Raw genomic sequence first — 14,968 nt, forward strand, 5'->3', positions numbered from 1 at the left:
CCGTACATAATTGGCGTGCAGGTGTCCCTCCAAGGATCACTAGAGGACTTAATAGGTCTAAGACCTAACAGTCATAAATTACAAATCAAAAGTTATTGCTTCGTTTTAACTATCTCGTACACATTGGTTGTCATCAACGGCTTGAATATTAAGAAATTGTCGTAGGAATTTCATGCACTGTCAATTATTATAGTTTTTAAAGTCTTTTTTAGAATTTAGAATTTATTAATTTCATTTCAAGTTTACAATAGTAATTCATACATTATTTTTACTTTATACAAATAGATAAATATTACATAAAGCATAATTTAATTTTTTAGTATTAATTAATTTAAATATATGCATTTACTTTGTCCATGAATTGTGAACTAGAAAAGAAAAACTTTCATACACTTTGTGGCAAGTATATACCAGTGTTAAGTGCACTTTTAATATTTATTTTGATAAAAGAAAGAGTCGCGTTTGTATTGGTGTAGTGAAAAAGAGATAAATGAGTGGAAAGCGTTAAAGGACAAGTAAGAATTTTTTTTTTTTATGAGTTTTTACATAAGAATTTAACTAAGCAAATAAGACATTATTCAAAACTTTATTAAACAACTACCTGTATTAAGTCTTCCACATCTGATTTGGACATTAGCCATATTTTTAGGTTTTTAAGGAATCTTTTGTATTGACCTAAGTTGCTGCATATATCTGCAGGCAATTTGTTGAATATGTACGGAGCTATAACTATACTGGAACGTCTTGAATGTTCTGTTTTAGCTCTAGGCACGGACACCGTGTTAGCTGATCTAAGTGAATAGGCAACTTCATTTCTTCTAATTAAATTGTGACCACCTCGCAGGTAAAACAGTTTCGTTACCTTGTAGACGTAGAGATGCCTTAGTGGTAAAATAGAGAGTGATTTAAATAAAGGAAATGATGGCTCCCATCTTCTCTTATTAAGCATAACTCTAACGAGTTTTTTCTGAGCTATAATTAGAGGTTGTAAATTGCTAATATAAGCACTACCCCAGCATGAAATGCCATCTTCTAGGTGGGAATTCGCAAAAGCATAATAAATAGAGGTTAGTAAATCAGCTGGCACTAACTTACGTAGGAAAAAGATCTTGTTTAGGGCATTGTACAAACTCTTTTTAATAATCAATATGTGCGATTTCCAGTTTAGTTTTGAATCTAAGGTTATGCCCAGATATCTAAACTCAGAAACGCATTCAAGATACATACAGGAATTTTTACAACTTGCCGGTTCACAATCGACACTATGCAGTCCAACATTTTCGATGTTGATTTCTTTCGATAACGAGAAACCCATGACTTTAGATTTACTACTTAATACCATTTGGTGGTAGCTAAACCAATCTGCTAATCTAGATAAATCAAAATTCATTGAATCCCTTATATTTTCTACATGACAATCAGCATACGAGAGCGCTAGGTCATCGGCAAAAGCTAATATACTTCCGTTCAAAGGTAAATCAAAAATTGAATTTATGTAAACTATAAAGAGTAACGGTCCGAGCACTGACCCCTGGGAAACACCGACACTTGGACTGGGTATTGAAGCACTCAGAACTGAGTTTACTCTAATTAGTTGAGATCTATTTTGAAGATACGATGAGAACCAATTCAGTATGTTACCTCTGAACCCATACTTACAGAGCTTCAACAAAAGCAATTTGTGGTTAACTTGGTAAGGTCAAGAAACAGAGCTCCTCCCTTATTGCTTTTGTCCAGCTCTTCATTTATATGTTCCAAGAACGTCACTACCGCATCTTCTGTAGATTTTCCCTTCATAAATCCAAATTGAGAAGAGCTCAAGATTTTGTATTTATAAAAGAATTTTAGCATTTTATTTGCAATGATCTTTTCAAAATTTTTTGAAAAAACAGATAGTAACAATATCGGTCTGTAATTATTTGGATCATTTTTGTCGCCTTTCTTGTGAATTGGGACAATAATAGCTGTTTTTAAGTACTCCGGGAATATTCCATTTTCTTAGGCCTTAGGCCTTATTACCCTACCATAATATTGTAATACCTTTTGAAACATTTTCCTAACTGTTTTATTTTACATTTATTAACGGCAAAAGCTGCCATTTTGCAATTGATCTATAATTAAAAATAAATGTATTTTTATTCTATTTGTATTCTTCCTTAGCTGGGCCTTATTACCCGAACCTAACTTATATTTTTTCTATTGTATAAATGATAACAATAACTCCATTTTCCCACGGTTCCTTATTTTTAACACAGTATTCAGATAACAACAAAAAGTTAAGAATAAATGAACCCTAAAAATTATTTTATTCCACCTATGCCCAAGGATATACCTTGTTAAACGCAAAAATAATACCAAACGGCCTTTCCATTCGAAAGCACATATAACATCGACAGCAACAACTTTGCATCATACTTTGGTCGCAATCACCTTCTAAATCTGTTACCATTTGTATTATAACCCATAGAGCCAGACCAAAAAAATAACGAACTAAAACAAACAAAAAAAAAAGAACACTTGCGGTTTGAGCCCTATATAATGTTTTATGCCTTAACATTGCTTGCCATTAAGAAATTCTTCAAGCACCGCAAAATACGAGTAATGTCTGCGGGCTTTCGAAAAAAAAAATCACCTGAAAAAATGAACTATGTCGCCATCATCGGTAGTAGGTTATAATGTAGTGATTGTCATGCGAATATTAGGTTTCGTTTCGTTTCAGTGTCAAATTTCCAACGTTATTTTCCAGTTATTTATTGATTCTTAAAGGAATGTTATAGTCGTTAACATAGTTGATGTCTAGAATGCGGATTTTTTTGTCTTAATTTTTTTTTTTGTATTTGTTTTAGAAGACCTTATCTGTCAAACTCATTCATTTGAAAGAATATAGAAGGAATATTACATTGCATTGTATAAATGTTAAGCAAGTTTATTCCTTATTTGGTGAAGTCTCACCACTTCCGGACGTACATAATAATGATTTATCCGCCAAGCAATTAAACAAAAACAAAAAATTATAAAACTTACTCATACTCATGTTTTGCGAATTAATCAATAAGAATACATAGGTAGACTAAAACAACAACAATAATAATAAATCTTATAATGACCAGTATAACAACTACAAGCAGTCGTTAGGTGCTCAAGGTAATTTCGCACTACACGTCCGTTGGTGTACTTCTTTGTTTTGTCTCAAGTGAAGGCCGTCATCCATCGATTTTTATGTGTACCTATATAACTCTATAAGCTATAAGCACCAGTTAAGGTCATGAAAGTGATCTTGTAAGTGTCCACTTCAGAAGAGTATATAGTGTACCTTTGGGGCAAGAATATAAAAAAAAAAAATATGGACACTCGCTCTCTTGTCATCGAGTGGATAGAGTTACAATTTTTTTTGTATGTATGTCAATTTCATTAACTACCGATCTACGTGAGGTGTTTGCCCCTGTCAGAATTTGCAACTTATCAATGACACTATAGTGAATTAGAAATTGATGAATCAATTTTGTGATCAATATGGAGAGAAAACATGTGACGTTGATTGAACTTATTAGGGGAAGGTGGTTTAATTTTTTCATAAACTAAGTTTTACAGAGAATGTTCTCGAAATATTTTTGCTTGTGTGATGTCACGTAGGGAAAATCTTAAAATGGTGAACTCCTTGGTGTGTTATTTTAAATAATAGGTATAGGTACCTACCAACTTTCGCCGAATTGTGTTGTTCATAAAATTAGATAAATGTTTGTCCTGAAAGGTTGTATAGTAAAATTGAAAAGCTTTTATGATTGAATACATCAAACTGACAAAATAACAAAACAAGTTCAGTTTGGTATATGTATGGACATGGACACAGGGTATGCCATTCTAGCGTAAGAGTAAGATGTTACAACTTTTGCAAATGACTGTAAGTGTCAGTTTTGGTTTAATACTTGTGTACGAAAATTATTGGATTAATAGATATAACCATTTTAAGTATAATTTGGTTGGTTACTTATACTAATTTGCGTATACCTTTACCATATTAAAGTCACTTTAGCAGCGACGATATGTAATTCTGATTTTTGGCGCAGCTGTTTATAGTTATGATATAACCCAAAATGAACATCCCAAGTTTTCGGCCTTGAATGTCGAACATTTAGATTTGTAGATTACTCAATTTTTCAATAATTTCTAATTTAAAACCATCTTTGTACTACGTGTACAGTACGTGTACACTGTACACCATCTATACACATGATAACTGAATCGTTTATTTTGAAAAGCGGGTAAGTCCACTTTTTCGCCAAATTGAGTTTTTTGGCCTATATATACAATATACTAAAAACCAATCCTATATAAACTGCTTCTTTTAAAAGTTATGATCACATTTTAGGTCCTGGACACATAATCTTAATGCATAGGAATGTGTATCTTTTGATTTTTATGACATTGCTTTGTTAAATTACAAAATTTGTTTAAAAAATGGATAAATACTTGTATGTCTTAATTATTATTAACTTTTATGACTTTTTTATGATTTTTATTTTTTCATAAATTTTGAAAAGGGGGTTAGTCCACCAATACAAAATTATTAAATTTTCAATGTTACTGTGAATGAATTTGAAATTTGGAAACATTTTGTGTCTTATAGGTTACTTGCAATACGTTAAATTATTTACCAATCAAAACATCCAGTTTTTTTTATTTCTCCTGAAAAGTTTTATAAAGTGGACTTACCTCCTTTTTCAAAATAAACGATTCAACGATTCTAAAGTCAATAAAATACAACTTTTTCATATTTAAACAAAATAATTAAATAGTGGTGAATTATTTGTAAGAATGTTAAAGTTTTTTTATATTATAAACTTTACATAAAATAATTTTAATGTAAGACAGGTTTAGGTTTTAAAATTAAGAAATTACAACATATTTTACAGAGGCTCTGACCCCAAAGCAAGGTGCCTTAATTTTGAACAGGTTTACTCCTTCAACTACATCAGACAAATCAATGACCTCAAAACGGGATAACTGAGCCCAATTGAAAGTTTAGGATAGCCTACTTCCCTGTTTTTATTGTTCTATGTCCCATTAAATTATATTATCTGCGACATGACATTTTTTTTGACAAAAACGGTTTTCAAAATCGGAAAGAGCACCCTCAAATTATTGAAAATGCATTATTAACTCATTTTCGGATTTAGAACAATTTTGCTTTACGATGACGAAATCTAAAAAGATTCAATTGCTTGAAACTTTAGAAACAATTTTTAAAGTTTAAATTGAAAAGATCACTGTGGTGTATGAGTAACATTTTTTTAAACAGATTTTTGTTTAAACATTGACAACAAATGACAATTTACTACTTATACTTACAATGTGTTTTTTGTCAGTAGAAGTTTAAAATATGAAGTCCTTGCCGCACCTTTGCGGACTTTTCAGGATTAGAGGAATACTGATGTGTTATATGTACCAGATGGTTAATAAAGGTTAATAAAGTAGTGTCTGAGCTGAACCGGATTTCATCAGTCAGTATATTTGTATGTACATTAGGAAAAAAATTGTTAATTGAGCTAAATTTTATTGAAATCTTTCCGAATTATCTATTTACTTTCTACTTTTGAATGAGGGTAGCAATTATGTAAAAAAAGGATGTAGTACAAAATTAATTAACCTGTATTATTTAAGTTGCCTTTCAATCTCATATTGTCTTCTTTAAGCAATGATTTTCATCAAATTCCCCTAAAAAATTCAAACTAAATTCAATAGACGAAATGGTTTGAATAAAGAAGTTCAACTATTAAATATGAATCAATCTTCTCTGATGAAGTCTTTCTTTATTGCTTCCTAAAGAGTTTATTGCAGTTTCAACGACAAATTATGATTTAAATTTCTTTAATTTCAAACTTTAGAAATAATGTAATGTTAATAACAAAGAATATTTTCTTCTTATTTCCAGGCTTATGTTAATGCCGTAAACAGTGGTGCCGAAAATATCGAAACCATTCTCTATTCTCCAGAAAGTCAAAAACAATTAGTACCAACAGGTCCTCGAGTTATTCAACAATCGACAAAAGGCCACAAAACAATCGATACAGAGGACATCCAACAACGGTCTTTAGCTCAAGCCGATGGTACTTTGGTCACTGAAAAGAAGAACACAACTGAACACGAGGAAATTTTTGACGAAGAACTACCCGAAAAAGACGATAATTCTACGGGAAGTAAGGAGAAGATTTTTACCACCGTAAGCCATATTTTTGTTCAAATTATCACTTTTCAAACTTTAAACATTCTATTTTCTATAGGAATCATCCCAAAGGTTCTTAAAACAACGTGATGAACAAGAAGTTGAATTTGTAGTCGATGGTAAAGTCATAAGCAAAGAGATGCGTTACGCCGCCGAAACCGAACAAATGGAACGTGATGGAGCACCCGATCGACCTGGTGACTGGGATAGTTTATCTGCCCGAATTCGAAAAGCTAAACGAGCACCAAAGACTTTATTACAACAACAAAAAGGTAGTTCAAAATTTTATGATAAAAATAGAAAAATCATTTCCTAACACACTTTTGTCCTGTGTTAACTTCCCTTACAGAGGCGGCTCTGCTATCTGATCGGAAGGATGCACTAACAAAACGGCCATTAGATTTTGATCGTGAAGAAGAAACACGCAAAGGTGAAACCATGAAGTGGCTTGAATCACATTTTGGCAGTGAATCAACAGCATCCAATGACTCTCGAGATGATTATCAAGAAATCGAACCTACAAAGAAGACTTATTTCAATGTGACCATCAAATCTAATCCGACAACACCGCCAAATGTTGTTCCAGTTAGTTCTGGCCTAATACATAGTGTGGGAAAGCCTGCTAGGGTTATAGTTGCAGATCATGATCTTGAGAAAGGCAAGACATATTTTCAAGGTATCTCTAATTGGGCTGATCGAAAAGAGTCAACTCCGAAACACTTCGCAACGAAAGCTTTTCGAGATGAGTTGAAGGGAACTTTGGATAGTCGAAATCGTATCAAACAAAATGCCTCCAGGGAAGATCTATCGACTTATTATCCCAAGGAAAGTGCAGCGAGAAATGAGACTTATGTTACACGAGAAGATATCCTTCAGCAAAAGAGGCAATATAATTCTCGAAGTGACTTACGATATCGCAGTAGCTCCCGAGAAGATTTGGTCGACATGAAGAATATTCGCTCTCAGAAAGAAGACCTGGGATATCTGAGTGGTTCCAGGACTGATGTGAGATATCATAGACCAGACTCGACTGAGGAAAACATGCGAAACTTAAAGAATGCAAAAAATGCTAGCTACTTAAAGCGGGAAGACTCAGGGTACGTTAAAGACTCTAGTGAAGATGTGACATCTTCAAACTTGCGATGTGATGGTGAAGATGATGTCAGGATAGTCGCGGAGAAATATCGCTCCGGAATGATGGTACAAGACGACTCAGCATATGTCTCGTCACCGACTTATTTCAATGAGAACCGCCTCCCAAAATCCCCAGAATATGACCTTGGATCTCCATCTTCCGAAATTGTTAGCCATCACGATACCACATTATCTCGTCCAGCTGTCCCGCAGCGAAGACGTGGCATAGAGAAAAAGGTTCGCCAACAACCAGCGCCCATTGTAGCTCCAAAATTCCACCATCGAGACGAACCACCTCCAGACTATTCGCCACCTCCTCAAAGTCGTTCAGCATCACCGGCACAAACTCGTTACAATGCCCCACCTCCACCAGCTATCACCCCTTACACCGGTAATCCAGCTAACATGTCAACTACTGCCAACGGAGTTTCATCGCGGAAATCGAACCAGCGCACACGTTTCGCATCTGAGTCATCTTCGGCGAGCCAACATCAAATGCGACCCTCAATGTCAACTCAAACTACACAAACATCACCGCCATCTGCTGGTGGCGGCGGTAATAGCAGCAACAAACAATCATCGACAAAAGTCGGTCAGGCTATTGGTAATTCTTTTCGCAAATTAGTTGGCAAAATACGTTCGGCTAGTGCCGAGAGAAAATTCCGAATGAAATCAAAAAGCAAAAGCCGCGACAAGTCGCCTATAAATGGTGGACCACCATCGCCAAATGGTGGAGGAATGTCCACTTATCAGCAATACAATGTTATCGATAGTCATATTGGAGGCGGTAATGGTGGTAGTGGTGGTGTTGGCCAAGCAGGTAGTAGTACTGTGACAACAACTTCCTCCACACAACCATCGAACAACACACATCACAGCCACAGCCACCATCACAGTCAGCTACAGCAGCGCAACTCAGCGCCCATCAATCGAGAATCGAGCGTCGTCAGTAGTTCAACAGCAGTTGGCCGAGACAGCAGGCCAACAACACAAACGGTTAATGGTAATCAATACGCTAATTCGGCCGAAAATAGACGTGGTTCGTCGGATTTAGACGTAATGGGGAATCCCAAACAGCGTTATTATTTGGGCGAAGATCCCTATGCTGGAGGGCTTTTCGGCAAGGAGAATAAATACGACGCTGGAGCTGCAGCTAGAAGAGCTCGTGAATCTCGAGACACAATAGACTCCAATTACCCGCGGGAAAACAGTGGACCAGTGACTGTAGCAATAGCGCCTGCTGCACCACCTCCATCATCATCAACCAGCCAGTACCATCGATCACGACGTGCTGGTTCCTCCGATGAAAACAGGGAAATCTACGTGCAAAGGTGAGGCTTTCGCACATATATTTTTAACCATATAAATTAATTAAATTCCTTTGTGTTCCTATAATAACACTATAACAAAAATATCATTTAACTACATAATAGCCAGCTTAAGTTATGTGATCACAAGCCAACTCGCTGCTGTGATAGAACGTTGAAGGTCAGTGAGTATGCTAATAGGATGTTTGCTCGAAACGTAGATACATTATTCCACCAAAGCTATAGGTATCGGGTGCGTGCAATTGTGGTTTAGTTTAGGCAGTGGTTGGGGAGGGGTTTGGGAAAGGGGCTATACGTCAACAACGACACAACAGCGACGTGCGCCATTTGGAGACACATTGTTGACATTTTAATTGAACGTAGGTAATCGGCTCTAAACGGGTTTGGAAATTTTTTTGTCATACACAGAACTCTAACACATAGAACAGGAGTGATCAGGTGCGCATACAGTGTAGAATGGATGTTTTGGAACGCGCTACTTTGGATGCGCAACAGCAGCAAATGCAATCGATTTTTTCGATGACTGATCGCGGTGATCGACCTAGGGAATTCACTAAAAAAAAGGTGTGCCTTCCAACTAAATGTTGGTCAGTTTGTTTGAAAATTGAAATCCGAAAGGTAGCTCTCTAAAGTAGCATGTGTATATTGTGTATGGTAGAAGTGGATGCAATTTGTTTACAAGTCAAGTTGAATCAATGTTTTAGACATCTTTGTGAATAGTATCGTTATCGATCAATGCGGATTGCAACAGAGAGAGCTTCTGTATATGTTGACGAAGCTCAAATTAGATAAACAACTTTTTAAAAATGCATTTGAAAAAGTCGGTGAATGACCATTTAGATGACACATTTTTTGTTTTTCTAGTGTTTTGTTTTTATTTGGTTGTGATGAAGTGTGATTGTAGCCTAAATTGGTTTTGTTGTAAAGTTTGTTTTTTGTAAATGCATTTTTTGCTTAATTATCATCATCACACATGCAATTTTTGTTTGAGTCATCATTTAATTTTGAAGGATTTTTGAAAAATTAAATCTTTAGATAGACTTATTTATCTAGTTTGTCATAATAAATTGCATTTTGTTATTGATATTATTAGCAACTTTGTATTGAAGACGATATATAGAATATTTCTATAGAAAAGATATTTTTGTTGAGGCAAAGCTGAAATATTGAGTTTTGAAATTATACTTTGTTTTAAAAACAAGGTCATGTAAAACGATTATAATCAGATCCGCATACGATGCATTTAGTTTTTGAGTGTTTATGCCTTTTTCAAAAAATGACTTGTTCAGTATTCAACTTCAATTTGGATCAATTATTTCTTATTTCTTATTTCTTTTCCAGACATTAATTGATTGTGACAAATGGCTTGTGTAGGAAGTAAAGCCTTGTCGTTTTGTTGATAGGCCATAAATTATATTATTAGTCAAACAATAACTCAAGCCCCACTCAGTTTATTTTCTTTTTATATTCTTTGGAATTGTATCGTTAACTTTGTAATTATTGTTCTCATTATATTCATACCAATAAAACATATCAAACTATCATTTCATTCGAATGTAAAGCTACTCCGTGAATGACTTGCGAAAAAAATATGTCTACAAAAAGTCTCATTAATTTATAATTTTTTTATGATTGGTATTAACGCTGAATTTTACCCTCTATAGCTGGTTCAAAGTCATCAAACATCCCTCTGCTTAGTAGAAGATTAGGGGAGGACTTGATGGAATTTGGCCAATGGCACATTATTTAAAGATATTTTTGAATGTTAAATATAATAAGAACAAAGATATTCCTATAGGATCATATCCAAAAGATATTTAAAATACATATAATGATACCTACACTAATAAAATTTGGCAATGGGCACTTTCAGGAAACGTTAGGGACGGGTTGGGGTCGAAATTCTGTATGGGCCAAAATTCGGATTCCAAAATTCTGTATTCCAAAATTCTGTATTTTAAAATTCTGTAAATTCAAAATTCTGTATTTTAAAATTCTGTAAATTCATAATTCTGTATTCTAAAATTCTGTAAACACAAAATTCTGGATTTCAAAATTCTGTATTCCAAAATTCTGTATTCCAAAATTCTGTAAATGATAAAAGAAAAATTGTTTTGATAATGAAAAAAGTGCAGAAAATTCATCGGAAAATGGAGCGCTTAATTCAAATTAGTCGAACATTCAATTATTTATGTCCAATTTTTTTGAAAAAGTTGAAAAAAAAAACAAATTCAAGTTAGTAAATTGGGTACTTAACTGAGATTAGTTAAGCACTTAATTATTCAAGATAATTTGAAAAAAAAATTTTTTTTCGAAAATCACAGAACAAAAAAATATTTTTGTAAACAATTTTTTTTTTAATTTTTGTTTGGCACCTAAATATTATACCAAACCCGATTTTTTTACTAACAGTTTAAGGCATTTTCTGGTAATTGCTCTGCTAACTTTAAATCGAGTTAGCAGAACATTAAGTTTTTCCAAAAGTAGGGGAGCACTTGATATAATTTTGGGGTACTTGCTCTGCTTACTTGAGGGACATGTTTTAATGTATAGATTTAGAATTACAGAATTTTTAAAAGCAGAATATTGGATTTGCAGAATTTTGAAAAACAGAATTTTGGATTTACAGAATTTTGAAATACAGAATAATAGAAAAGCAGAATAATGGAATACAGAATTATGTTCATACAGAATTTTTTCTTCAGATACAGAATTTTCGAATACAGAATAACCCCGTTAGGGACTATAAATATTTAATCAAGTTAGGGAGATTTTTCTTGCTTAATTTTCCAGTCAACTCTCCAATACAATTGCATAAATTGGAAGGATTTTGTATGACAGCTAATAAATTAGAGACACGGAACTTGACTAAATATTTTGTCCCCAAATTTTCTGAACTTGTCCAATGTGACTTAATTTGAGGAGTGAATAAAAAAAGAGTCGTATTTCCATTTTAACAAATTACATATTAAGAAATCGCAATGAGTGTTTCAAGGTCAAATAGGTTAGTATGGAAAGTCAGTTTTTAGAGGGTCATTTTATGTAAGAAATATGGCGTTTCAGCAGTTTCCATTGAAGGCAAAAAGCCGATTTCATTAAAAAAATGGAAAACATGAAAAGTTGAAGTACGGATTTTGGTTTATTCTCTTCTCATTTGTCATACAAATATAGAATCAAGAAAGTTTATTTTAATTATTCACTCAAGGGATATATAATATATTAGGTATGTGAAACATTAGGACTAGTACTGAAACACCCTGTGAATAAAATCCTATATCTGTGAAATTCCTTGTATTAAAATTTTATCCAGGTATTGTAAAATAAACAATTTTAACCATTTTTTTTACTTGCTATATAGAGCAAGTGTTGGTTTCGTTGCAAAAAAATTCGCTTTAATCAAAGCCAACATTATCTACTATGATGGAGAAATCTGAAGTGGGTTTAGTTATTCCGTCCGTGTCGTTGGCCTGTGCATTTGTCATCCATCTGTACACATTCCACAGCCTAAACGGATGGATGATTTATCTTCACATTTGTAACTGTTAATTTGTATGGATTTTTTTGAAGTGAAAACTTCTTTATATCGTAGTGATTTGAAACAAGATGAAACGAAAAAGCGACAATTAAGCAACATTTCAATTAATTTCATATTCAATATCCTGAGATAACGGTAAAATGATGTTCTTTTTCTAAACACGTTATATCTTTTGATCTAGAGCACACAAACATTTAATTTGACTTTAATAAGCATGCTGTTAATATTACCTTTCAATTGATATATCACACATAACGGTAAGTGCTCTACAAATAACACAATCTTAAATTGAAAAACTTGAAAAATACCTAAAAACACCTGTTGAGATCTGTTGCCGATGACCAGCCACCAGTTAGTGTAGGAAGTACCGTAATATAAAAAAATTCTTACTTTTTTCTAGGCATGGTAGAAATATGATTGATACGTTATATTAAAGGTGAAATAAGCATTCAGATGATATACAAATTTATCATTGGTTGTAATTTAAAAAAATATATTTAATGGTGTTAGAAGAGAGTTTGCTTTTTTGATAAAAAGTGATTGGGTTCAAAAAAAATCTAGCTCTTTTTGTAGTTTTGTATAGATATGGCCGATATAAATATTTTGAGCTGAAACAATAAGCTTTGAGATGATATAAAATTTATATAGGTTGTCATATAAAAAAAAATGGATTTAAAGTTGATACAATAAAAAAAAAGGTAGATTTTTTTCTATTTTTGTTTTGCAAGAAAAATGATTTTTTAAGGTTTCACTTCCACCACGTGTGAATTGCACACATGATTTTTTTTGTTATTTGTTATACATATATCGCTTAGAAAGTGTACCTCCCACACAATTTTTTTTTTAATTTTTGCAATTTTCTCGAAAACGGCTCAAACGATTTTGATTAAAATTTGCACACGTAATATTCAATACAATTTCAACATAAATGCATTTTTGGTTTTTCTTAAAAAAGTCAAAAAACAAAAAAAAAATGAACAAAAATGTGTTCACCATGTCGGCTCTCCCCGTATATGATCCAAATTTCTTTAAAACTTAGACAGTTCTTAAAATCTACAAGTAAACTATGTAGTAATATAAAAGTGCTTTGAGCTGCAAGAGCAAGTACGTGCGATCCAGTCGTGCATTTTATTTATGCTTAATTTAGCTCGTGACATGAACTAAGGTCGCACCTTTTTTCACGCCAATGGAATACGTGTCCAAAAGAGAAAAGAAGGTTCTAAAGGAGAGTTCATTAATAATAACAGCCCTGTTCCTTTGGGAGGTTTCAAATTAAAAAATTTATTATAATATAATATAATATAATTAAAAAATTTATTAATCAACACCTAAAACCCCAAGTTTGAAAAATATTCGAAGTCCTTTTTTCTAAAATTTTAATTTTTGAAAAAAAAAAATTAAATTTCTCTAATATAAAAATGTATTCTGAATTCATATTAAAATGATTATAAATGCTTTTGCATAAAAAAAATACGTTGAAATCAAATTAGTGGTTTGGGAGAAAATCTGATTTTAAAAAACGGTTCTATAACAAGTACCATTAGTAATGATTTTCTAAAAAACACTTTTGTTACCTTTTATTTTTTTTTAATATAGTAATAAATAGAACCTTATACACATACAAAAATATAGTTCCATGCGCTTATTTATAAATATTTTTGTTATTATTTCAGAAACATCACATCAAACACACTCGGAAGATTTCAAAAAAATAACCATCGCATTGGATCAACACCAGATCTAAATTATGACTACCGTAGTGCACATACTCTACCCCGTAAATTGGACAACCATCATCGTACACCAACAAGCCAACCACCCCAACATCATTCGTCAAAAATTAATGTTTCAATTGTCAATCAATTAAAACCACCCCAAAATACAGGCCCAGCCAAACCAGCTCGAACATACAAGACTCTCAATCGCAGCAAAAGTTTCAATGTACACGGTTTGAACGGCACCAATGATCCTAGTCCCATTTACATAGAAAAGTTAACGAAAAACAATTATTCCAATAATAGCGCAATTGGCAGCAGCAGCGGCAACATGTACAAGTCGAATCCTCATCTTTATGTGCCTGAGAATGCCCCTTTGCAAAGTGGTCTTAAAAGTCCATCTATAGTCAATCTTATAAGTCGAAGTCAAAAGGATCTTACAAGAATTGACGAAACAGATCGGCATTACTCGAGTAATCTTGGAGAGAGAAGGTTCTCATCGACAGCTAACAATTATACCAACGGCAACGAGAGCAAACGCAATGTCTTCCTTGAGGGACTTCGGGATCAAGCACCTGACCTCTACAAAACACTCCACGGTGATGAACCAGACCTTGCTTCACCACCGTCCAGGAATGTTTACAAGTATTCGCATTTAACAGGTAAAGATGCAAGTGCATCTCCCTTAAGAGGTGGTTCTAGATCTCCAGCTGTCGAAATTATCAGACGAGGAAGCTCCAGCACTGAAGACTATTCGGAAACCTACAAGTATTCGACTCGATCAGATGATCCCAATCGCCCCTTGGTCACTGACACCGTTCAAACTTTCTCCAAAAAGACTATCCCGGCAAGAGATGGTCGCGGTGTTGAGACAATTCAGTCTTCGGAAAGACAGAGTGTGACCAAAAGCCATCAATATCGGAGTGATCCAATGCCAAAGTACATTGACGAACAGAAACGTCGTAACTTTGGCAATGTTGGGGGCTCGACTATTATCGAAGTTCGACGGAAATAGAGATTGGTTCCGGTCTAG

The 14,968-nt window shown here is 33.7% G+C and overlaps 1 protein-coding gene across 3 annotated transcripts in view; it reads left to right on the forward strand.

The window, feature by feature from the left end:
* The window catches only part of LOC129912297 (uncharacterized), a 156,310-nt gene extending 141,359 nt beyond the window's left edge, over positions 1 to 14,951 (forward strand). For all 3 annotated transcript variants that reach the window (XM_055990504.1, XM_055990502.1, XM_055990503.1), the window contains 4 exons: positions 5,933 to 6,220; positions 6,282 to 6,495; positions 6,573 to 8,688; positions 13,894 to 14,951. In XM_055990504.1, coding sequence (XP_055846479.1) covers positions 5,933 to 6,220; positions 6,282 to 6,495; positions 6,573 to 8,688; positions 13,894 to 14,950 — 3,675 coding nt within the window. In that variant the 3' untranslated portion in view covers position 14,951. The remainder of the gene's footprint in view (positions 1 to 5,932; positions 6,221 to 6,281; positions 6,496 to 6,572; positions 8,689 to 13,893) is intronic.
* Positions 14,952 to 14,968: the final 17 nt, after the last annotated feature.

This window comes from Episyrphus balteatus, chromosome 2 (genome assembly GCF_945859705.1).
Source record: "Episyrphus balteatus chromosome 2, idEpiBalt1.1, whole genome shotgun sequence".
In the NCBI taxonomy this organism is placed as follows: Eukaryota; Metazoa; Arthropoda; class Insecta; order Diptera; family Syrphidae; genus Episyrphus; species Episyrphus balteatus.